This window comes from Callorhinchus milii, unplaced genomic scaffold, assembly GCF_018977255.1.
Source record: "Callorhinchus milii isolate IMCB2004 unplaced genomic scaffold, IMCB_Cmil_1.0 Scaffold4, whole genome shotgun sequence".
NCBI classification, from domain to species: Eukaryota; Metazoa; Chordata; class Chondrichthyes; order Chimaeriformes; family Callorhinchidae; genus Callorhinchus; species Callorhinchus milii.
In genome coordinates, this window is record NW_024704745.1 from 60,391,368 (window position 1) to 60,413,753 (window position 22,386).

The following is a 22,386-nucleotide window of genomic DNA, read 5'->3' on the forward strand; positions in this document are numbered from 1 at the left end:
TGTGAATGCTTTTATATCAAATGCACGGCTTTATAGGATTATTAAATGCTGTATCCAGGTTTCAGTGGTTCTGAGAAGTTAGAATACTTTAATCAGCATTGCACATTTTTACTATTAAAAGGAAGTGCCACTTTAATATGCACATCACACAAACTTATGTGGATAGATTGGTAAACATTTAGTGAGGGAACAAATCTTAGGGTAAACTGAACACTAAAGAAAAGCTAATGAATTGGAAAGAAAGTGGAAAATGGAAATAGGCAAGAATATTTTTGAAAAAATAAGTAGTGTTGAAGGAAACGTTAGTAATTTCAGAAATGTTTAATCCAAATAAATATATTTTGAACTTTGTATAATACATATGTACAAAAACTAACCTTGCAGCATATTGTACTAATGTTTTGTTTTAAACAAAAGGCAACAAATGGAAATAGATAATATTTTCCAGCTATACCACACAACAGTTCACTAAAGACATTTAAACAGTTAACTGGAAATATCTAGACTAGATAAAAGGCCTCAATCACATAAAACAATTTATGAAGAATCCTTTACACGGGTCCTTGAAGTATAAAACAGAAAAGCTAACATCATACAGTTTTCAATCACAATGAGGTAGCGTACCAAGTACAACTATAATCAATGTAAACTGATCTGGAGTTCTTACATATTACAGTGCACAATAGGTCTATTTTAGAAGTTAAAATACTCAATGCCAGATCCCTTTTGATTATTATGTATTGCAACATGGTAAAGACTAACAGCAATTCTTTTTCCAGTATTTAGTGTGAAAACCGAAACATTCTACAGTGAATTTGCATTTTTTTAGAATTGTTGTGTCGACAATGATTTTGTGGTGCCAATGCAATCACAGTTACAAGTACATTGTACGAGTGTAATTTAATAGTGCAACAATCCTAAAAGCAATCCTATTTGCACTATAAATATTCTCTGCATTTGTAGATTTGCATTTTATCCACTGTACATCAGAAACCGTAACCAAGATAAGCACAAATTTTAATTAAATCTGACATATCAAGGGGTAATCTTTTATTGTGAACCATATTCCTGTAACAAAAATAGTATCCTAACTTTTAACTTCAAGAACCAGTGCATAAAGCTTAAGGTATCAAAGCAAGTAGTGTCAAATTGTATATGAAATTGTATAAATTCAGCAAACGTGTTACAACACATTAACAATGGATCATTGTGGTAAATTACCATACAGTAAGATGGCACATTTTTAAAAAATAATATTGCAAACCTGGACAATTCACAGTAGCTCATTTGATTTTTTTAAGCATGTGCTGATGTCACATATATTCCACAAACATTCAAGTGTTCAACATTTAAATACTACAATTAGGCTTGTGGGGGGTTCATACACAATCTGAATAGTCAATTGGTTGTGTGTTAATGATCATGAAGACCAATACTGATCTGACTGAACAATGTGGAGTTAATCTGTTACAAAATTTAAAGGAAAGAGAAAATATAAGGAGCAAATAAATGAAGATCAGGAGGCAGAAAATATAAATAACTGGGATGAGTTGGGGAAGAAAGCATCAGTTCATATACATTTTCCTGTATCAATTAAAGAGCTTCCTTTCTACAGCTAAAAGGCTCATAACACAAATTATAACATTTGTGTTAACAAGGCTCAACTATTACAAACTGAAGGTTTATTTCAATGATAAATGAGAAGTCAAACAATTAAAAAATTAGAATAAAGGAGGTACAACCAATATTAGATTTACCAGTCATCAGTACACCGGTCAAGTGGAAGCACATTGGTAACTTTTTAAAAAACTCGCAAAAATAATTTCCACCAGTAAATACCAATAATTGGGATGAAGAGCATTAGTTAATATATCGGATAAATAGTGAAATAGAAAAAAAAACTTCCCGTTAATAAAATTGTGCAAAATAAAAGTCTGTCCCTTCCAGTTTAACATTAACTTTGTAGTGAGGGTTGTATTCATCAATGCTAGAGAAAGCCATTTGACTTTGATTTATTTCAGTTTAGTTCTCACCTCCAGTGTCCTTAAGTGACAGGTCAGTGTAGGCCAGAGCCCTCCCTCCTGCTATTGCTTCCCATAAATCCACCTCACTGCTTGTTCCTGAGCTATGCAAATGGGTTAGAGGAAGCCTCTTCCCTGAATCCGCAGCTCAGATCCATAAAGGAAAACATTTTGCACACAGGTTGTAGCTATAAGCGTGACCTGCATTGGGATCTTGCTGTCCTTGAAAAGGAACACAAGAGTGCCCTTCGCCCCTTCTTTGGATGGTCCTTCAGGACCATGTCCAAACAAAAGTTGGTATCCACTGCCACCCCAGGTACCGATAAGAATCAATAATTGGGCCTCATGTCCCTTGTATCTTCTAATCAATGCCCTTGATATCTTCTCGAGAACAACCACGATTTCACACTTGGGGGCCCCATCTACCGGTCGGCCCAATGTTTAAGATGGCGAGTGCAGCACAGAAGATTCCCAGGTGAGTCTGCCTGCAGCACATTATTGTCTGTCTATTTAATGAAACCATCTGAAATGGTTTGGCAGCAACTATTTATCTTGCATTCCAAATTCTTTTGCATCCACTAGTGAATGAGGAAACCGACCAACATAATTTTACTAAAGCTGCACATAAACTGCACAATTTTTGAATTAGGTGAAACAGGTTGCTGCTTTTTACATATGGACACCAAGGTGTGCTTTGACATGGAAGGCAAAATTTGCATTGCCTAGCAACCACTTCTTTCTACCCCTGGACACCTTCAATTTCATACTGAATAGAACAGGACAGAATATTTTGCAACAATTTTAATATAAAACAAAATAAAACAATTTGGCAACACATAGCATTGCCTTTGCTCACAATCAAGGTTAATCCTGGTTAGTGAACTCCAGAGTCCAAATAAAATCAAGTACAATTCTCGAATAATCAGACAACCCTCTGAGCACATTTTGAATTCAGATTCTGTCATTTCCTCCACTTCATGATTATAATTATATTATTGGATTCCTTAACCATGTAGCGCAAAAAAAACTTTCCCAAATTTGATCACCAATATATTTCTGGGAAATAAATATTTCTTGCTTTTCAGTTTAATTACAGGACTAAACTTTTGTATTTGGCTTTTGATGCTCTAGTCTTACAAACATTTGGAATGCAGCTGTAAATCCCACTATTAGGTTAACAGGAAAGATCAATCATCCATCATCGAGGCCGTCTTCGAATCACAAACAACAATACTCGTCGAATGGCAATAAGGCGATCTTTAAGAGAGGTCATAGCAAGAACAGCTAGCTGAGCCCGACTTTCTAAAGGTAACACAGCCAGTAGCCACCAGCACCAGGCAGGACCATCTGGATTTGACTGTAATGAAAAGAAATGGACATAATGAGCTTCTATTCTTCTCTGCATGCTCAAAATAATGTAAACTCAGACCAGGATATTACTATTAGCTTCAAACTCTATACTAAATAAATCACCCCAGGAAAAACTGTACATTAGTCTGCACAAATACTACACTAAAGGGATGTAAAAGACTACAAAATACCAAAATTTGTTTAAAAAAANGTACAGCCAGAATGCACAATTATTCTAACTATTGTTATAACCTTCAAAAACATCTAGCAGTTGCATAAAGCTTTCTTCTTCATAGGCCACCTGCTCTAGAAGCTTGATCAAATTAGCTCTGAAATTCTCAAAACCCCCCTCTTCATCCATGTCTTCGGTCAGCTTCCTTCCCCCATTAGCCCCAAACCTCCCCGATCCCAATCCCCAGCTCAGCTTCGAAACGGTGATTGTCCAGCGCTTTGGGACATCCTCCTGACGTGAAAGGTACTATACAAATGTAATTTTCTTCTTCTTGTTGCTAGATGGTAGCACGAACAGCATGTGAGAGGCGGAAATTGCATCCAATTGCTCTATGATGCAGCACCACATCATCATTCTAGGCTTTATTTGACTACCCGAGTGGCAAGAAACTTCCCAAACTGTTGCTACAATATGTGCGCATGTGGCTGGAGCTTGACTTTGCTCTTCACAGGATTCACTGCAAGGTATATTTTTGTAGATAAATGCAGCAGCTGATTTGCATACATCAACTGGATACAATGGATTCTTAACAGTAGTTTCAGGCAGGAGTTAAACTATTGGTCCATCTCACTTAACCTTTCAACCTTGACAGATTTCTTTGACAACAAAACTCTTCCAGTCTCCAGGAAGTCCTCCAGTTCCTTTCTAAAACCCTTCACAGCTACTATTCTACCATCTAGTTCTTTCATGGTATCGTGCAAGCACAATTACCTGAGGACTTGGCTCTTTTTTTGGCATTGGCCCAAAGTGATTGAGAATTTGAGTCCTCATGTTGTCCTTGAGAGAATTGAACCAAGTCAAAGCCTGATCATATACTGAGTCATGCAGTTGGACAAGTTCATTATACTCCTCCCCTTCCACCTGTTGGAATGAGAAGGAAAAGCATGTTAAATGATCGTAATGTGAAAATTAACATCCTTATTGGTAACATTTAACCTAAGTTTTGAAGGAATGAAACTAGTTATTCTACATTTTCCAAAACATTATTCATGCTGTAGTTATAATAGACCTTGTTTTTATTAAATTGCTCTCTGATTCAGAGAAAACTATTCATTAAGATTCGAAGCTTGATTATTTGCATTGGTGAATTACAAACTTGGAGATCTTTCTGCAGGTAAATAATCTTTGCATTTGGTATAGAGACTTTCACGTTGGGAGGATGTCGATTCAAGGGTTATTGTGAAGTCCAGTGCCTTAGGATGTCTTCCCAGTGGGAAAGGCGCTATAGAAATGGAAACACACACATGGAGTGAATGACCAATTGTATTTGGGGGATTGTTGGCCAGGACACTGGAAAAAACTCCCTTCTCTTTCAGATTAGCACCAAGGAATCTTTAACATCCCCTGAACAGGCAAATGGGATCTTGTTTAACATCTCATTCGAAGGATGGAACCTCCAACAACTCAACAGCCCCAGGACTATATTGTAATGCGAATTTAGATCATGTGAGTTCCAAATCCAATGAGAAACATTTCAAATAGTGCCATGAGATCTTTAATGTCCATATTAACAGGCAGATGGTGCCTTGGTTTAACGTCTCATTTGAAGTTCGGCACCTCCAACAATGCAGCATACCCCCTGCACTGGAGTGTCAGCTTAGACTACAAGTTCCAAGTCCTGATGTGGGGCTGGAACCCCCAAACCTCTGACTCAAGTGTTCCCAACTGAGCCAGCCTGACAATTCTTCATTAGGATTTAGTGCAACAAATGTAGGTTCAGAAACTAAAGATAAATAAATACACACCTTTTTATCTTCAAGATACTCAATATTGGCAGTATTATAACCATCCCTTTGGCCATGGCTTAAGACCTTAAATCGGTGCTTTCCAATTGTATCAACAACTGATCGTCCATCAGGAAAAAACTTTACGTTTCTGACTTCCAGCATACAGCCATAATCAGCAAACCTGAAAGATCAAACACATTAGAAACGGGCAATGGAACCTTTTTTCAAAGTAGTTCATTATGGATTACACTTAAACCCCAACTAGCTGGGTTAATGGAAAAGAGATATGGACCAGCAAGCAGGAATTTCTAGGTAAGTTATTACAATGCCAGTACCGGCTTTGTAATTGTTTCATTCCCATTAGCAGAAGATAACGAATAATTGGAGTCAGGTTTTTCTAATTTATTGGTTTCTCTTTTTGAATAGTGCCATAAGATCTTTAACGTCCACCTGACCAGGCAGCTGGAACCTCATTTAATACCTCAACCGAAGGACGGAACCTCCAACTACACCCCCGCAGCACTGCAATGGAGTGTCACCTTAAACTTTCTGATTCTAAGTCCCAATGCAGAGCTTGAACCCAAAACCTTTCCAGCTCAGGCGAGAATACCAGGCTGATAAACAATTTGTAGACAGAGAGACCAACTCTTACCCTTTCAGGTCATCTCCAATGCACATTCCAAATTGCTTGGTGCCTATTTCCATACTTCTGCGAATCATGAGTCGATAACGTGGTTCAAAAACATGAAGAGGACAAGGTATTGTTGGAAAGCCCATTGTGCAGACAAAAATTGGAACGTCTTCATTTAAGCTACAAGAAGTAAAGTACAATAATTTACTTAGAAAACTGCAACTAAGTCCTATCCTTTCTGTTTTGAGTTCAAATGGTTACGCAGCAATAAGTAAACAGTACCAGTTATGCAAGTTACTTAACATTTTTCAAAAGAGCCTAATTATGCGGATAAGCTGACCATGTTCAGAAAACTCAACAGAGGGCCTTTATAATTAATAACCATTCAATGCTCAACTTCCCATTTTGTATAAGAGCACTAATTAAATAGGATACTTCAGCACAAGGTTCTTTAACATAATCGATTCCCATTTTTTTAAAAATAAATAAAAATAGCAGTAAGTAATACAGATAAAAGATTTTTAAAAATATCTTGTGGCATTTAATTGCAAACAAAAAGGCCTATTCAGGTCTAATCAGTTTAGAGAAATTGTATTTATAATCCTTGCATTTGACATAGCACTTGTCAGCCTGGACTATGAGCTCAAAAGACCTGGTGTGGAGTTTACCAATTGAGCCAGACTATTTTCCTGAATTACCAAATCAAATATTATAAAGTGACCACCACAGACATATTGTCAAACTACCTCTAAAGCATTAAACAAGGCAAGGTGGACAGATAATTACTCTATGTGACATTTTAATCAACTCCATTACCCTAAGAGGGTTCTGAATATCTAATTCTACTCATTTTAACCTGTAGATAACATTTCCACTTACTTGGAAAGCTCCTTGATTTCCTCCTGATAAAGTTTCCTTCTTTCTTTTAGTTCTTCAGGTAGGTATCGAACAATCACTTCTTCTGTCAATAAAGTTTTACTGAAAGCTCTCATTGCCAGATACTGTAGTAAAGCAAAATAAAACATTTATAATTTTACTGCAATATGCTGGTAAACAAGCAGCTCTAAACTCAACTCTGAAACATCTTTCCATACCTGCACACAAAATTATTTCGCTTTTGGATTACCGTGAGAGTATAGTTTATAATAGTCAGGCTTTTAAAACATCTCAAATTAGATATTAATTCTCTTCTTCCAAACAAAAAGGGCCTGTTACAACATTTTCCTTTAATAAACAACCTGGTTATTTCAGGATTCCAAACTCCTGAGTGCCGTTTATGTCAGACTCTGAAAACCAAAATTGGCTAATAGGGTGCATATATCCCTTTAAGTTATTACAAGATAGGGATCCTTCTATGGACAACCAAGTCAAAGTTTTCTGTTTAATTTTTTATGGGATTCGTTTTTACAACATATCTGCAAATGCACAGAATTCAATAATAATATTCCTTGCATTTGACATGGTGCCTATCACGTTTTAGACGTCTTAAAGTGCATCACACAATATACTGTACAGTGAATTGACTGTTTGTTTCATGGGCAAAACAGTTATTTGTCATGGTCTGGCTCCTTCTTCCACTCTGAATCTTGGAATTTCAGCACAGAAGAGGTCATTCACCTCAATGTGCCAGTACTAGCTTCTTAATTAAATTATCTGTATTCATCTGCTCTTTTTCTGTCTACCTTACCCATAGCCTTGATTCACCCAGTTGCCTTTTAAGTAGCATAATTGGCTTGGCTTTAATAACTACTAACAGTACCAAGTTCTACTTGAGAGATTAAATTTACCTACAGAAAGAACACACGACAAAGTGCACTTCCTTATGAATGGAAACAAATTAAACTGTAAGGCGAATGATGTGCCCAGCAAAGGACACCTGCAGTACTAACCTCTGCTAGATTTTCTTTACAGAGTGGACAACTTGAATTGTGATCCAGGCAACGCTCAAGACATTTCAAACAGAAGGTATGTCCACAGGAAGTGGTCACAGGCTCATAAAACAACCTATGTAGAGAAATGCAAAGTCATTAAAATTATGTGCAAGCATTCCAAGAGCTTTAAAAATGCTATTTTAAAAAAAATTTACAACTTCAACGCGAGTTAGATAATTAAAAACAAAGCTTTGTAAAATTAGGATGGAATGGCATACATTGCTGTTTGTGCTTTAAGTATAACTTAATAACTGCATGAGTATTTTAACATATAAAATCTAAATTTAGCTCTTGCACATTGAAAAATAAAAGTATTTTACTGCATCAAATCAGTCTTCAGCCCTAATGGATATGGATTTTTTTTTGGCTGGGGCCATGACTGGGAAGGCTGTTCATTACTTTGTTTAAAACCAACTGAAGGCATATTGATAATGACAAAGCAAGGTTCAAACCTGGATCTACCCATAGATCATAGAAAATTACAGCACAGAAGTTGACCAATCGGCCTCTTTTAAGAGCAATCTTTTCAGTCATGTTTACATGCCCTTTCCTCATACCCTTGTAATTTACTCCTATATAGGTATTTAGCTAGTTTCCTTTTGAAAGCTAATACGGATTCTGCCTGAACCACTGCTCCCACCCAACAGGATTTCCATATCCTAACTACTGCATGCATGAAAATAATTTTACTAACCTCCTCATTTGCTTGTTTACCAACTATCTTAAATTGATGCCTTTTAGCCACCACCTCACTGAACCAGTGAAAATAATTTCTCCCCATAGACTTCTTAAAAAACTCATAATTTTAAAGACCTCTATCAGGTCACCCCTCAACCTGCTTTTCTTCTAGTCATGACGGTTGAGTTACAAACTAGGCAGCAAACTTGTCAATCAGAGAGGATGTTAAAACTGATTTTGTGGATAGGATCGACGATACCATATTTCAAAGGATATTTCAAGCCATTTGGGACGTCCTTCTGGCATGAAATGCATGATATAAATGTAAATTTAGATTGTATTGCATTTAGAGTGCATGTACCTCATACACAGGGAACATTCCAAATCAGATGCATCAATAAGCTCAGAAGAAACTTCTCTCGTTGCTTTAAAATCTTCATGTGTCCGAGTTCCAAAATCACCTAAATTTAGGAGGAAAAAAACACTTGGTAAAAATTTAACTTTTTTAAAAAGTCACAGCATATACAGAAACATCTAGTCCAACAGTTTCCGTCCAACAGTGCACTTTTTTTTAAGCAAGTTAGCCGACACACACTTCAACAATTCTCAGGTCATTTGGGAATTTAAAAAACCTCCAGTTATCTACTATAACATTTTGATCAATATTTCCAAACATAAAGCATTAGCTACTGTCAAAAACATTCAACAAGGTATATTCAAATCATCAAACCTTTTTTAGCCATTTTGCTTGGAATTGTTAAGCTATGACAGGTCTCTGGGTCACATGATTGCTTTCTCTTCAAGCTGCCAGCAGTTAAACTAGATGGAGTGGGTTCTGTCATCACTGTCATCTCATCCAGAGTTGTCTCGGCCCTTTTAAATACTTGATTGGAGACATCTGAATCTTGCATTGACATTTTATTCATCTTAATTGCAGCCAAACAAAAGGAAATTAAAGAATGTCACTAAACATGATGAGAGCGATATAAGTCAAAATATAGTTGTACAAGATTAGCCACACTAATCTGAACAAGGCACATTGCGGTAAGCAGACAATGCAGATAGTTGGACATCATGCAAAATACAAATTCCCTATAGGCATCTGCTAACTAAAAAAAACATTTTCATCAGGAGTTACACTGGAGTACAACACTGTCGGCAATTCTCTCTCTCTAACCTATTCTACATTACTATCTTTATACGGTTTAACAGTACATTTCTCATTTATCTTTTTGTTGTGCAACAACTACATTTGTCACATACTTTGTTGTTTACAGAAACGACACTGTAAATGCAAACGTGCAGTTGGCAGATAAGTTTCAATTTTAACAAAGTGTCAGTACCTTGGAAGTTCCAGAATTTGTATCCTCTTTGGCAGGAGGAGAGCTAAAGGAGCTGAGAAAGGTAGGTTTAGGTCTTGTGTAAGATGACTGCCGTCGCATGTTGGATGGTAGGCTGTCCTGCATATTTTCCAAGACGGGTGAAAACATATCACACAAGATCTACAACAAAAATGAAATGTTCATCTTAGTAATCACAAAATAATAATCCCTACATTTGATACAGCACTTCACATCGGGACATTATCTCAAAAAGCATCACAGGATATATTGTAAAGCGGTGGGACTGTGTATTTGTTAGGTGGAGGCAAACGCCTGGTCAGTTTTGCAAAGAGCAATGTCCCACAAATAGCCATATAGTCATATTCATGAAGTGAATAGCCAATCCCCCAAACAGCAGATCACAAAGCCATTTTACCAAGACCAGGTAATTAATATATAATATATATACTGGCTATTTACTGGCCATATAAATATATGTTATATATATCAGGCTAAGTTCACCCAGCATAAAGCTCATGCGATTGACCTGTAAACCATCAGGTTAGGCTGAAGCTCAATGTAGTTCATTTCAGCCTCATTGATGGATAAGAAATGAGGGCAAGTTTAAGGTAGGCTGAGCCATATAATCTTTACATAGTGTTTTATCAGGTCATCAAAACATCTCAATGGGCTTCACAGCATTTACTGTTAAGTGCAGTGCATGTATTTTGTAGGCAAACATGGCAGCCAACTTTGCACAAAGCAGTGTCCAACAACCAACCATATAATGGATGACCAATTTTATTTGGGATATTGTTGGCCAGGACAATAAGAGAAATTCCCTTTTACTTTCAAGTAGTGCTATGGAATTAATAAACAGCAGAACACACACACAGGACCTCAGTTTAAGGCTTAAACGTTACGGTCTCACATACAATAATCATTCCAGCGCATAAAAGGAGGAAAACACCACCACGGAGAATGATAGGAGGGAAACGTTAAAGCTCTGGAGAAAAAGTACATCTGAGAGAGGAAGCATTGAAGAAAACAATTACCTTTTGTGCTTCTAATTTTACTGACTTCCAGTCTGGTCTCAAAGCAATGCAATAGATATACTCTTTCAAAGCTTCTTCACTTCTGCATAATGCAGCCAGAGCCCGAGCTTTCCAAAAATGGCTCTGTTCAGAAAAAAAAGTCATTTAGATATTTTGTAATGCAAGTTCATCTAATCATGCAAATCTTTCAACATTGTGTAAAGCGCACATTAGAGCTATTTGGGTAATATTTTGCAACTCAGAATGCATACGGGATATTCAAACCGAGGAAAACATCAAACTTGATTTAAATAATTATCCCGGAACACAAAAACACTACCTTTGTCCTTAATGGTTTAAGTGTACATGCTGTTTCTCCATCATGAAGAGCTTCCTTATAATTTCCCATATTTATATGCAATTCTGCACGGTTACAGAGCATCAAGTAGTCATGAGGTGCTGAGGAAATAAATTAAAAAGGAATTATTGAATTTGCTCATCGATTCAGGCTCGAACATTTTATACTGAATATTGAAATGGCAAGTATTACATAGCAAAATTAAACATGGTTTAAGGATGGCCCATTGGATGATTTTGTCTGGTCCGCAAACCATTACCTCCCAGCTGCACCTCTCTTCTAGTCAGTCCTCCATGAGGCAGCACAAAGAGCAACAGAAAGAGGGGCGGAGAGGAAGATAACCAGCCCTGCCCCTCCCCATTACGTTTCAACAACAACTTGCACTTATGTGGCGCCCTCCATGCCGGGCGGCATCTCAGCGTTTCACACTGTGTCGAGTCTCATGCAACCTGGTGAGACTCATCAAGCAGCAGCAGCAGGAGTATTTTGCAATTGTACAACTACAGAGCCATGAGTTTCAGTAGGAAACGCAAGGTAGATATGTAAAATAGGATTTCAGTGCAAGTGGAATACTTGTTTATTGAAAGTAATAGAAAACCTCAGTGCCTTGTTGGCTTGCAAGTCATATCTGCGTCGAAGGAGTTCAGAGCTAGTTTTGCAACCTGTTTTAGTTTTGTTGAACATTCTCTGTAGGGGACCCATACGCTGAGTTGATATCTTGTGTTTTGACTTCAATACATTAAAAAAATTAATGTATATATTTCTACTTGTGATGATCATTATTAAGTTATAAAGTCACACAATTTAAAACATAGCATGTCTGTATGATTCTTTTACGTTTCTGGAAGGGAAAAACAAAAATATTGCTTATTTGACCACATTTCTTATATGTGACATCCGGCTCTCAACACCCAAAAGTTTGGACCACCCTGGTTTAACAGCAACAAGATTACATTTGTATAGCGCCTTTCACATCAGGAGGACTTCCCAAGGCCCTGGACAGAGCACAGCATTTCAGACCCAAGCTGGGGTTGGTGGGAAAAGGGAGGGGGAAGTCAATGGCATGGTTGAAGAGGATGGCTTAAGGTATTTTATGAAGTTTTCCCACCCAATATACAGTAAATGATATCTTGGCAAGACTTATTCTGGGAAAATGATAATTTTTGTAAAGTATTTTTTTAAAAACTGCCCATATTATAGCCACTTTTTTTGAATACAGAAAATAATAAACACTTTAACAAAACCCTTTATTCTGAATCTCAAAAGATGAGAAACTAATTTCCACACATCACTCCCATCAAGTTGTCTAGACTAAAAAATAAATTCTGATTGACAAGCTCTCAACAACAATTCATACCAGGTAGCTAAGAACTTGATTTCATAGCTGTCTGGTTAGGAAAAACATACATCTATACCATGCTACAAATTCACAGCAGCTGGACAGAACTAACATAAAATCAGCATGAGACTGAATCAAAGCTGTTGAGCCAAATGGTCCAATTCCATCCTGTATTATTCTATGTAATTCCATGTAACATATCGTGGAAGATTGGCTAGGATTTATTTGGATTTCAACAATCATATTCAGAACAAGCACAAACTCCTATCAAATTGGATAGCAGTTACATAAATCTACCACCAAATGATTAAATATGAAAAACAAAAGCTTATGGAATACACAAATCTAAACATCTATAAAATATATTATAATATGCAATAGGTGGTAGCGATTTGTGAATTAAACTTCTTTCTAAATCTATTATTAAATAGTGATTATACACTCCAGAGATTCAGTGAAATTTGCACATTAAAGCGTAACAGTTATTTCAACTTCTTTCACTGGAGTGAAATACACAAATTTTATATTCAGATAGAACCCAAGACTAGCTCCAAGGCAAACTCCAGCAGCTCCTGGCATAACGTGATTCATCAGTACATGGCTGTGCAGACCAGGCAGATTAATTGAAGACACATTGTACGAACACAATAGGTCTTCAATGACTCAGTTCTGTCGCTTACACTATTATTGATGCAGGTGGAAACAGTTTAACCCTTCCTCTCCTACAAAGATCGCTTAAGATTCCAGAAAACTAGCCTATGTTGGGTCTCAACAAAAAAAACAAGTGAGAATGAATGACAAAGTTACTTCACTCTCCTCACCTCACAAATAAAGCACCAAACTATAAACTGAAGCCAGATGACCCAATTCCAGCTGCTTGAAGATGTGAAGCACCTCACTATGCAAGGAAAATACTGAAGCTGTGCTTACACAGTAAATTCTTCTCTTCCATTATACTAACATTTCCACACAACCCAGGAATCATGTGGCCTTGTGTTTGCAGGGCAGAAAATCAGCCACTAGAGGGTGTACAAGAGCATTATCCCTTTTTTGGCAAACTTCTTGGTCTGCACTTTCTCATAACACCTTTACTAAGGATCTCTGCGGAGGGATCTCAGGAATTAACTTGTACTCCAAATTATGAAAAGTTGGTGGAGCTCATTTGGGTTTCAATAGCCATTATGCTACCACTACTTTGGAAAAAAAAATTTGCACTCACTATAGTCATTACAGTTAACTGAGCCAATTCATAATACAGTAAAATACACAAGTTGGGACCACAACATTTAATATCATTTCCGTGACATCTGCGTTTCAGGCAAACTTGCGCAAGTTGTATAAGATCTGATTTAATCAATAATCTACATTATGCATGCATAATTCATTGCAGCCAGTAAGAGCTCATGCAGTAGTTCGTCCTATGAACACCTGGCATATCAAAATGCCAGGCATTCAAAAATAATTAATAATCTCTACCCCTCCAAGTCCTGCTGATTAGCCACAATGAATAGATCTTTCATCAGCAATACTAAAGAACATGATCAACCCACCGAGATCGCCACAAAAAGTTTTCAACATTCCATTGCCAAGCACATCGACTTGGAGCCATCTCAGCTCCAAGGAGACCTGACAAAATGAAATGTTTAATAAGGTCAAAGTAGAGCATTAAGCAATATGGAAAAAATACAAGGAAATAGGCTTAAAAGATCTACATAAAATGGCTGAACATACCTACTCCTATCCTATGTTAAAACAATCCCAGACTTTGATTTAGTACTTCTCAAAATACATCATGGGTGTTTGCTGTTATGTATCCAAATTGACAGCAATTTGCACACAGCAAGGTCTAACAAACAGAGTGAATGCCAATTTAACTATTTTAATTCAACGATTGTTGACTAGGCCACTGGGAGAAACTTCTGTTTGAATTGTGTCATGCGATCCTTAGTGTCCACCTACAGCACTGCAAGACACTATTCAACATGAAGAGAACGATATAAATGCAAGGAGCTGCTGTCATAAAAAAGACATACAGAACACCAATTTGAAATCTTATCTGAAGGAAGCACTACTACAATGTTTCAATGCTTCATTGCAGTAACAGAGAATGCCTCATTATCAGACAATTCAAACTGACGAAAGAGTTTCTCCCAGAGTTCCAGCGAGGTCAATGATAACAATAATAATCCTTGCATTTTATTATTACTAATCACCTAATCACATCATTGAGATGACTCAAAGCGCTTCAGAGAATACACTGTAAAGTGAATTGACTTATTTTGTGGGTGAATCACTGCAGCCAATTGCTTACAGCAATGTCCCATAAACAGTCTTTGATTTTTTGGGGGGAGGGATTATGACTGACAACCGGGTTCCTACTCACTGCTCGGTAAACAGAGCCGTGTGGAGTAAGGAAACTTGCCTAAAGTTTCGCCCCACCCTGCCTGGGAATCGAACCAAAATCAAATAAGTAAAACATCCTTATATGGGGTTTGAATTCAGCATGCGAGTCTGACCAACTGAACCAAGCTGACACCTTAGGTTCCTAAAAAAAAGGCAGATTCTTAGTTTTCGTATGAATTTTATGAAACAAACCAGTACCATTTTGTGGAAATTGGAAAGAAAAAGCTAATTCTGCATCGTGTTTTTCAACAATTTACAGTGAATCCTGTGAGGATCTTTGAGACATTCTCCTGACATGAAAGCATATGCAGGGATATTTTTTAATATATCAAACCCTTTTTGCAAAATGTTTTGTCAGTTAGGACACATTGATTTTTTTCTCAAAAATACGCCACATTAAATCCAAGCAATGTTCAAACATTCTCAAGTTAACCTGACATAGGTGTACTGCAGCTATCATTTTAATCAACCAAACTAAAACGTATCCAGCAATAACATATTTTCTCATATATTGTTTAATACTACCATGTTCTACAGATGTAGTACTATGCTCAGCTTTTAAATGTTTTACAACCAAAAACCTCTTTGTATCTTTATATAATTTGGCAGAAGGGCTGCTATTCCCGATAGTTATATAACATTGTTTGTTTAGTCAGACTCACTGCATGAGAATTTTTTTTTAATCAGTTGACAGAGGTTATGCAACTGAGATCCACAAAAACTAAATGCTGTTTTGAATCAGTTCATACATTTCCTACATGAAGAATAGATAAGTACATACAGGGGAACCTGGGATGTAGTAGAGAAGTACATACAAGAGAAGCCCACCTCTACAGGAGAAGCCCGCATGTTTCTCCCACCCCTCCCCCATCGGAGCCAAAAATCTCATCCATGTCTTTGTCACCTCCCGCCTCGATTACTCCAATGTCCTTCTCATTGGTCTCCCCAGCTCCACTACCCACAAACTGCAACTAATTCAGAACTCTTCCACCCATATTCTCACTTGCACTAAACTCCTTACCCCCATTCATACCAGTTCTCCCCAGGCTCCCCATCACAGAACGGATCAATTTCAAGATCCTCACTCGTCGACAAATCCTACTTTTCTGACCTACTTTCTCCCCATTCCACTACCCCCTGCATCCATCCCTTGTCCCCTCCACCATCGACGGCCATGCTTTCAGCCCCAATACTCTAAAGTTTTGGAACTCTCTTCTCCCAATCCCTCCTTCTTCCCCCTTGCTTCCCCTTTTTTAGCTCATGAACAAAGCCTAGAGGGAGGGATGAGGTGACTGTAAACACAGTCAAAGAGGGAGGTCTTCGTTCATACTCTAAAAGAGGTGAAGGAGGGATATTTTTAAGTGCTCCAACACATAAATGCAAGTTGTGTTGAACAACTTTGTTGCAGCATGATCAACAAGTCCAGTATCTGAACCACACAATAAGCAAAGTGCTAAACTACTGCTGACTTCTGGATCACTTCCTGTGTGCTGCCTACGAGCAGGAAGCAGCACTTTCTTTGCAAAGTGAAGTCAACTGCACTTCTTACACTGTAGTGTGCAGAAAGTGACATTGACAGTGTTTCCTGCATAGCAAGTGACAATAGCATTAACCCAATGACCTGGACACGAGCCATTTTTAAAGCTAAAGGTAGAATTATAAGTGAGGCCCACTCTATAACGGGGTTTCTCCGTGTGTATACATATAAATTGATCATCTCAATCTTGGTTATGTCTACACAAAAAAAAATGCTACTGTGAAACCATGCAACAGATATAAATACAGTACATTAAAAATAGATGTGATGATTTCCTCACTTATAATAATACTTGCATTTGACATAGCACCTTATCACATATTCTAGAAATCTCAAATATACCATCAGAACACAGCAAATGTAATGAGCTACTAACTGAGCCATGGAACATCTCCCGGTGTCCTAGTTAGTAATCCTCCAGATAAAATTGGTCATTCGGTTCATGGCTGGTTGTGGGACACTGCTGTATGTAACCTGGCTGCAGCGTTTGCCTACAAATACATAGATAGTCTGTAACAATTTAACAAGTTCAGTTACTGCATTTGAATTTGCATTTAAATTTGCTCGAGACAAAAGTTATCACATTTGCATCTAAATGTTTGAGTGAAAAATTTTAAGTCGACCAAATGTATTTGCAATATTTTCAAATGCTTCAATGACTACCTGATACATTGGGTGACAGGTGGTACTTAATCACAACATGGACACAGAAGCATATTTATATACAATATGTACCTATTGCTGCATTTTTTCTGCTTGAATAGAAAATGTCACATCAGCATCCAGTACATTTGCAAATACAATTGCATTTGGAGACAACAAATATGAATTTATTTTTGAATGTGGCTAATTGAGTCAGGCTGACACTGATTTGTTTTTGGTCAGCCGAGTTTCTGACACATGCCCATCACCATGCTTAAGAGTATCCAAATTAAGCTGAGATTTCCATGCATCTCACCTACACATAAAAATCCCAAAGATAGACGCACTCTCTCCTTGGAGGGACGCATCTGCTTACCTCATTTCGGAAAGCAATAGGTGCAGATTGGCAAGAGCCAAGGTTTGAAGACCCCAGAGTGTGTGTTGGGGTACTACGAGAATCTAACCAGCTAAAACCACATAGCTTTCCATTGATATTGCTGTCCAGCAAGCTTTCCTGCTGCTTGCCCAGCTCGGACCACCCTACCTGTTAAGCCTTTGGATTAAGATGCTCAGTGGGATAACTTCCTGCCCCAGTGACTGATCTGCTCTTCCAGGTCCTGCTGATGAGCCAGGCTGGCTGTCGAATACTGTGGACCTGCCTACTGAGACCGTCACAGAGGGCTGGCTCAATTTCGTAGCCAGGCATGTCACCTTGGAGCCAGTTCAGTTTAGTAATCTTGTCACCCAACTTCTTTGCTCTATATCTTTCTGAGCAGATCCAAAATAGTTATTTAAGTTATTTATTTTTTGATTATTAAATAAGCTTGTCTCAGTTGGTAGCACTCTCATCTCTCCGTTACAAGGCAGAGATTTTGAATCCAGACCAGAGGATCTGAATTTATAATTTAAATCAGCATCAGCCAACAGGCAACCCATGCGCCTCAACCAGCCCAGGGGATTATTTTGTTCAGCACCGCAAACCATTTCCGACCTCACTGCTTTAACTTCCCGGCTGCACCTCTCTTCTGCTCGGTCTCCATGAGGTAGCTCAAAAAGAGACAGGAAGAGGTATGGAGAGGGAGGTAAAGCAGTGAAGTCGGAAAAGGTATCCAGTTGCCCCTCCCTGTCATGTTTCACACTGCCTCGATTCTCTTGCAACCTGGTGAGAGTCAACAAGCAGGAGTATTTTACTATTCTAAAACTACAGAGCTATGAGTCGAAGCAGGAAACAAGGTAGTTTCTGAAATGTGGCATCAGGCGCTTGATACCCAACAGGTTGGACCACACTGATCTAAATTGATATTCCAGCACAACACTGAAGGAATAATGTAGTTTTGTATGTGCTCATTCTTCATCTTAAAGTTAAATGAAGAATTTGTTATAATATAATAACAATCCTTGCATTTCACATAGCGCCTTATTATATCTTCGAGATGTCTCAAAGCGTTTCACAGAATATATTGTAAAGTGAATTGACTGTTAAATTTGACTATTAATTTAAGATGTTAAAACTTGTTGTTAGGGCCACTCTACCTGTTCATTTAAAATCCCATTGCACTATTTTGAAAAGAAAAAGGTGTTTCTCCTGGTATCCTGGCCAACAATCCTCTAGTTACAAATTAGTCATTTACTTTGTGGCTGGTTGTAAGACACAGCTGCAGGCAAATTGGTTGTTGCATTCACCTACAAATACAATCACTAAACTCTACAGTAAATCCTGTGAAACAGATGACGTGGCACAATAAGACACTGTATCAAATACATGAATGATTATGAATCATTTGTCATTTGCATTACCAACAGATGAGAACATACTATGCCTCATTAAACCCATAACATACAACAATGATATTCCCATGACCGTGAGAAATTCCATTGTACAAAATCACTTCCGTTTAAATCATAATTTGAACACACTAGCAATTACTGTACAGCAGAAGCCCGTAAATATGTTTAAGTTAGTGGCAGTTAGGCATATGGCAGTAATACATCACAGGATAACATTCACAATTCACTCAGAGCTCTGCTCTTACAGTTTGCCTTAAATGCATTAGCTATGCAACAACAACAACAAAATTACATTTGTATAGCGCCTTTCACGTCAGGGGGACATCCCAAGGCGCTGGATTATGCAAGATTATCCTTTCTCTAAATAAAACCTCAACACCCTCCAAATCCAAGCATGGGGTTATCAAACTACTTCCTCTCCACTTTTCCTGCTTTCTGTTTTTTTTCCCCATCCTTGGGACTTTTATTTCATCCTTTATTGCATTTCTGGTATCACATTCGCAAAAACCATTACAATAATTATGGATATTTCATCTGAAATATGCATTCGCCAGAACCACAGCATCCAATTGGCATTTATAGCACTTCCAAGTTATTTTGAACGAGGAATTCAGCAGATGTGGGAATGTAAACCAACGCGGCTTTTTATATATAGGTCAATTACCGCAGGATCGGTGACTTCAGGTCCCACTTATCCCGTTATTATACGTGTTGGAGCGAGAAAAGGAGATTGGAAATGTTCTTTTTTTTTAAAAACAAAGAGTCACTATCCCTTCGGAACTTTTTCGGGAGATCAGGGTCACGATAATGTCAGAGCGAGGAGGTTTTAGCCGTTGCAAATTCCTACAGATTTTTACAAGGGCGTCTCAGTTCTTTAAGCCCAAGTACATTACATAAAACGATCATTGCAGATGTAGGTCACTGGAAGCCGACACTGCCCTACTTTCTTTCCTCTCTTATGCAACAAATGCTTCAGACGTTGTTGTGTACTGCAATAAGAAACTTTCCCATAATCTGCCGCCCCGTCAATCTCACCCAAACACACACACACACACACACACAGAGAGAGACAAACACAAAGGAGTTATGTTGCCCACCAGAGCCCCCCCTCCCCTCCCCTCCCCTCCCCGGTAACTGTCGAGCAGTGGGGAATCTCTTACCCAAACTCAGTGCCTGGTTGTAGAGCTCCAAAGCGGCGGAGTAGTTGCGGTTGTGGCACAGTTGCTCGGCCTCGGGCCGCAGACGCTGGGCCTGGCTCTCGGCCGCGAACCACTTGCCCAACAGGTTACACAACACAACGTTGAGTCTGAAGTTAGGTCCGGGGGAGGCGGCGGCGGCCGATGGGGTTTCGCCGGGGGTCGGGGTGGCCGCCTGCCCCTTGTGGAGCGGCCGCCCACACAGCTTGCACTCGGCGGCCGCCTGCTTCTCCAGGCAACTCTTGCAGAAGGTGTGGCCGCAGGGCACGGTGATGGGCTCGTACAGCAACACCAGGCACAGGCGGCAGCTGAACACGTCCGACTCCGCTTCCTCCTCTTCCTCGTCGCTCGACCTGGGAGTGTGGGAGCCCCCGACTCGGCCCGCAGTCTGGGGCTGTCGCTCCGGCTTCTTCCTCCGCTGCCGGTCCAGGTCTTTGCTCCGGATACTGGCGGCGATGGCTTCCAGCAGCTCCTGTAGGTTCTCGGGCAGCAGGCGGCCCAGCTCCGAGGCTTTCTGGTACGTTTCGAAGGCCTCGTTGAGCCGGGCGGAGCGGGCCAGCGAGCGGGCCTTGCCGAGGTACAGGCGGCGCTCGGGCCCGCGCTCCTGCAGCTGACACTCGTAGATATCGGCCGCCAGCTCGTAGTTACGGGCCCGGAAAGCCTCCTCCGCCAACTCCAGCATCTCGCTGTGCGTCTCCATCCTCCTGTGTGAGCGGCAAACAACACAAAGGGTGTGTGTGTGTGTGTCCGGAGCTGGTGCCCGAGTGTCCGGGGCTCCGCTCTCAGTGCGGCTGGTGCTCAGTGCTGGGTGTCCGGAGGGCTCAGTGAGGCCGGAGCTCGGCTCCGCTCCGCTTGGCCGGAGCCGGCGCTCACTCGCTCGGTCGGTGTGTGACGGTTAGGGCGCGAGAGCCGCTCTGATTGGGGAGCCTCGCCTCACGTGACCGTGTAACCCGCTTCACCCCCCAGTCAGTGGGTTTATATAACCCGCTGTTGTATAACACATGTTGACGTGTAATGTCACCGCTTCGCTGCCGCTCGTTGTGAAATAAATAACTGGGGGTTTGTGTCTGTGTGTGTGTTTTATTTTTAAAAAATCAGTATCTATCCCGGGGCCAGAAATGGGCCCGAGAGCCGACTCATTCCGGTGAAGGAGCAGAGCTTTTGAGTCCTGACGACAAAAGGAAAGGCGAATCGATGAAATGCGTTACGTTAGTTTTAATCTTATGGCGAGTAACACATTTGTTCTCTTTTCAGTGTGCGGTTTTTTTAAAAAAAAACAGACCGACTTCCCTCGTGGAATTGTTCCCGAGTGAAGGGCGGGATATAAATGCAAGTTGTTGTGGTCGTCGTCGTCCTCTTTGCCGATTAGTCAGAGAAACTTGTCAGTTTTTTTTNGAGTGGGTGGGGGGTGGTGGTGTGGGGGGGGTTTGAAACCGCCTGATGTTTCTCCTGAAAGCAACACTATAAATCAAAGTTTATTTTAGTAACGTTTCCAATCTCAGCACAAATCTCTCTCCCTTTTCCCCCCCCTTTTCAGGTTCATTGCATTCTGCTGTCTCCTTCGGGGCGAATTGAGAGTTGAATTCAGGACCTATACCCCACTTCAGAAAAGTGCCTCTTGGTCTCATTGAATTAATTTGTGATACAAATGCCTTATTGCGAACGGCAAGACAGAACCGTGATGAAGGGAACTTGCGTCAGTACATATTGAACTTTATTTCATTTGGGGGCATTAACATCTGTGGCACGAGGGAAAACACATGAATCCCTTTAGTGTATTGATGCTGCAATCAGACACGGTTCTGAACCATTTGCTGAATCTTTCTTCAAGAGCAAGAATAAACCCTAACATAATAATAATCCTTAATAATAATTCTTGCGTTTGATATATAAGAACAGAAGAATTTGTGAGGCAAAAGAAGACAAAGGTCCAATCTAGTTCACCTTCCACCATCCTTGACGTGTTGTGTCCCAAACTATACACTGTATCCCAAGATATTATTTTCTAGCAGAAATCTATCTAATTTGTTCTTGAAACAAACGACATTTACTGCTTCCATTGTCTCCATAGGGAGGCTGTTCCATAAGTTTACTACTCGCTCATTGAAGTAGTGTTTTCACAGATTTGTTATGAATTTACCTCCCTTCAATCGCAGGCTGAGTCATCTGGTTCTAATGTTCAGTACAAGATAAAACA

The 22,386-nt window shown here is 39.4% G+C and overlaps 1 protein-coding gene across 1 annotated transcript; it reads right to left on the bottom strand.

Moving 5' to 3' along the window:
- Positions 1-306: 306 nt before the first annotated feature.
- LOC103172621 (LON peptidase N-terminal domain and RING finger protein 2) lies at positions 307-21,071 on the bottom strand. The gene is made up of 12 exons (XM_007885365.2): positions 20,154-21,071; positions 11,267-11,385; positions 10,948-11,070; positions 9,914-10,072; positions 9,301-9,496; positions 8,932-9,031; positions 7,851-7,965; positions 6,841-6,962; positions 5,983-6,141; positions 5,349-5,511; positions 4,315-4,464; positions 307-3,378 (listed from the first exon to the last, which is right to left on the bottom strand). Exons 1-12 carry the CDS (start codon positions 20,887-20,889, stop codon positions 3,220-3,222), a joined length of 2,301 nt encoding a protein of 766 aa, XP_007883556.2. The 5' UTR covers positions 20,890-21,071; the 3' UTR covers positions 307-3,219.
- Between the last annotated feature and the right edge of the window lie 1,315 nt (positions 21,072-22,386).

Excerpts from the sequence above, each read along its gene's own strand:
- LOC103172621 (XM_007885365.2), bottom strand. The coding sequence starts at position 20,889 with ATGGAGACGCACAGCGAGATGCTGGAGTTGGCGGAGGAGGCTTTCCGG. Across the intron at positions 5,512-5,982 it reads ATTGGAGATGACCTGAAAGG|GTTTGCTGATTATGGCTGTA; the intron begins GTAAGAGTTGGT and ends TTGATCTTTCAG. Across the intron at positions 4,465-5,348 it reads AGTATCTTGAAGATAAAAAG|GTGGAAGGGGAGGAGTATAA; the intron begins GTGTGTATTTAT and ends TCATTCCAACAG.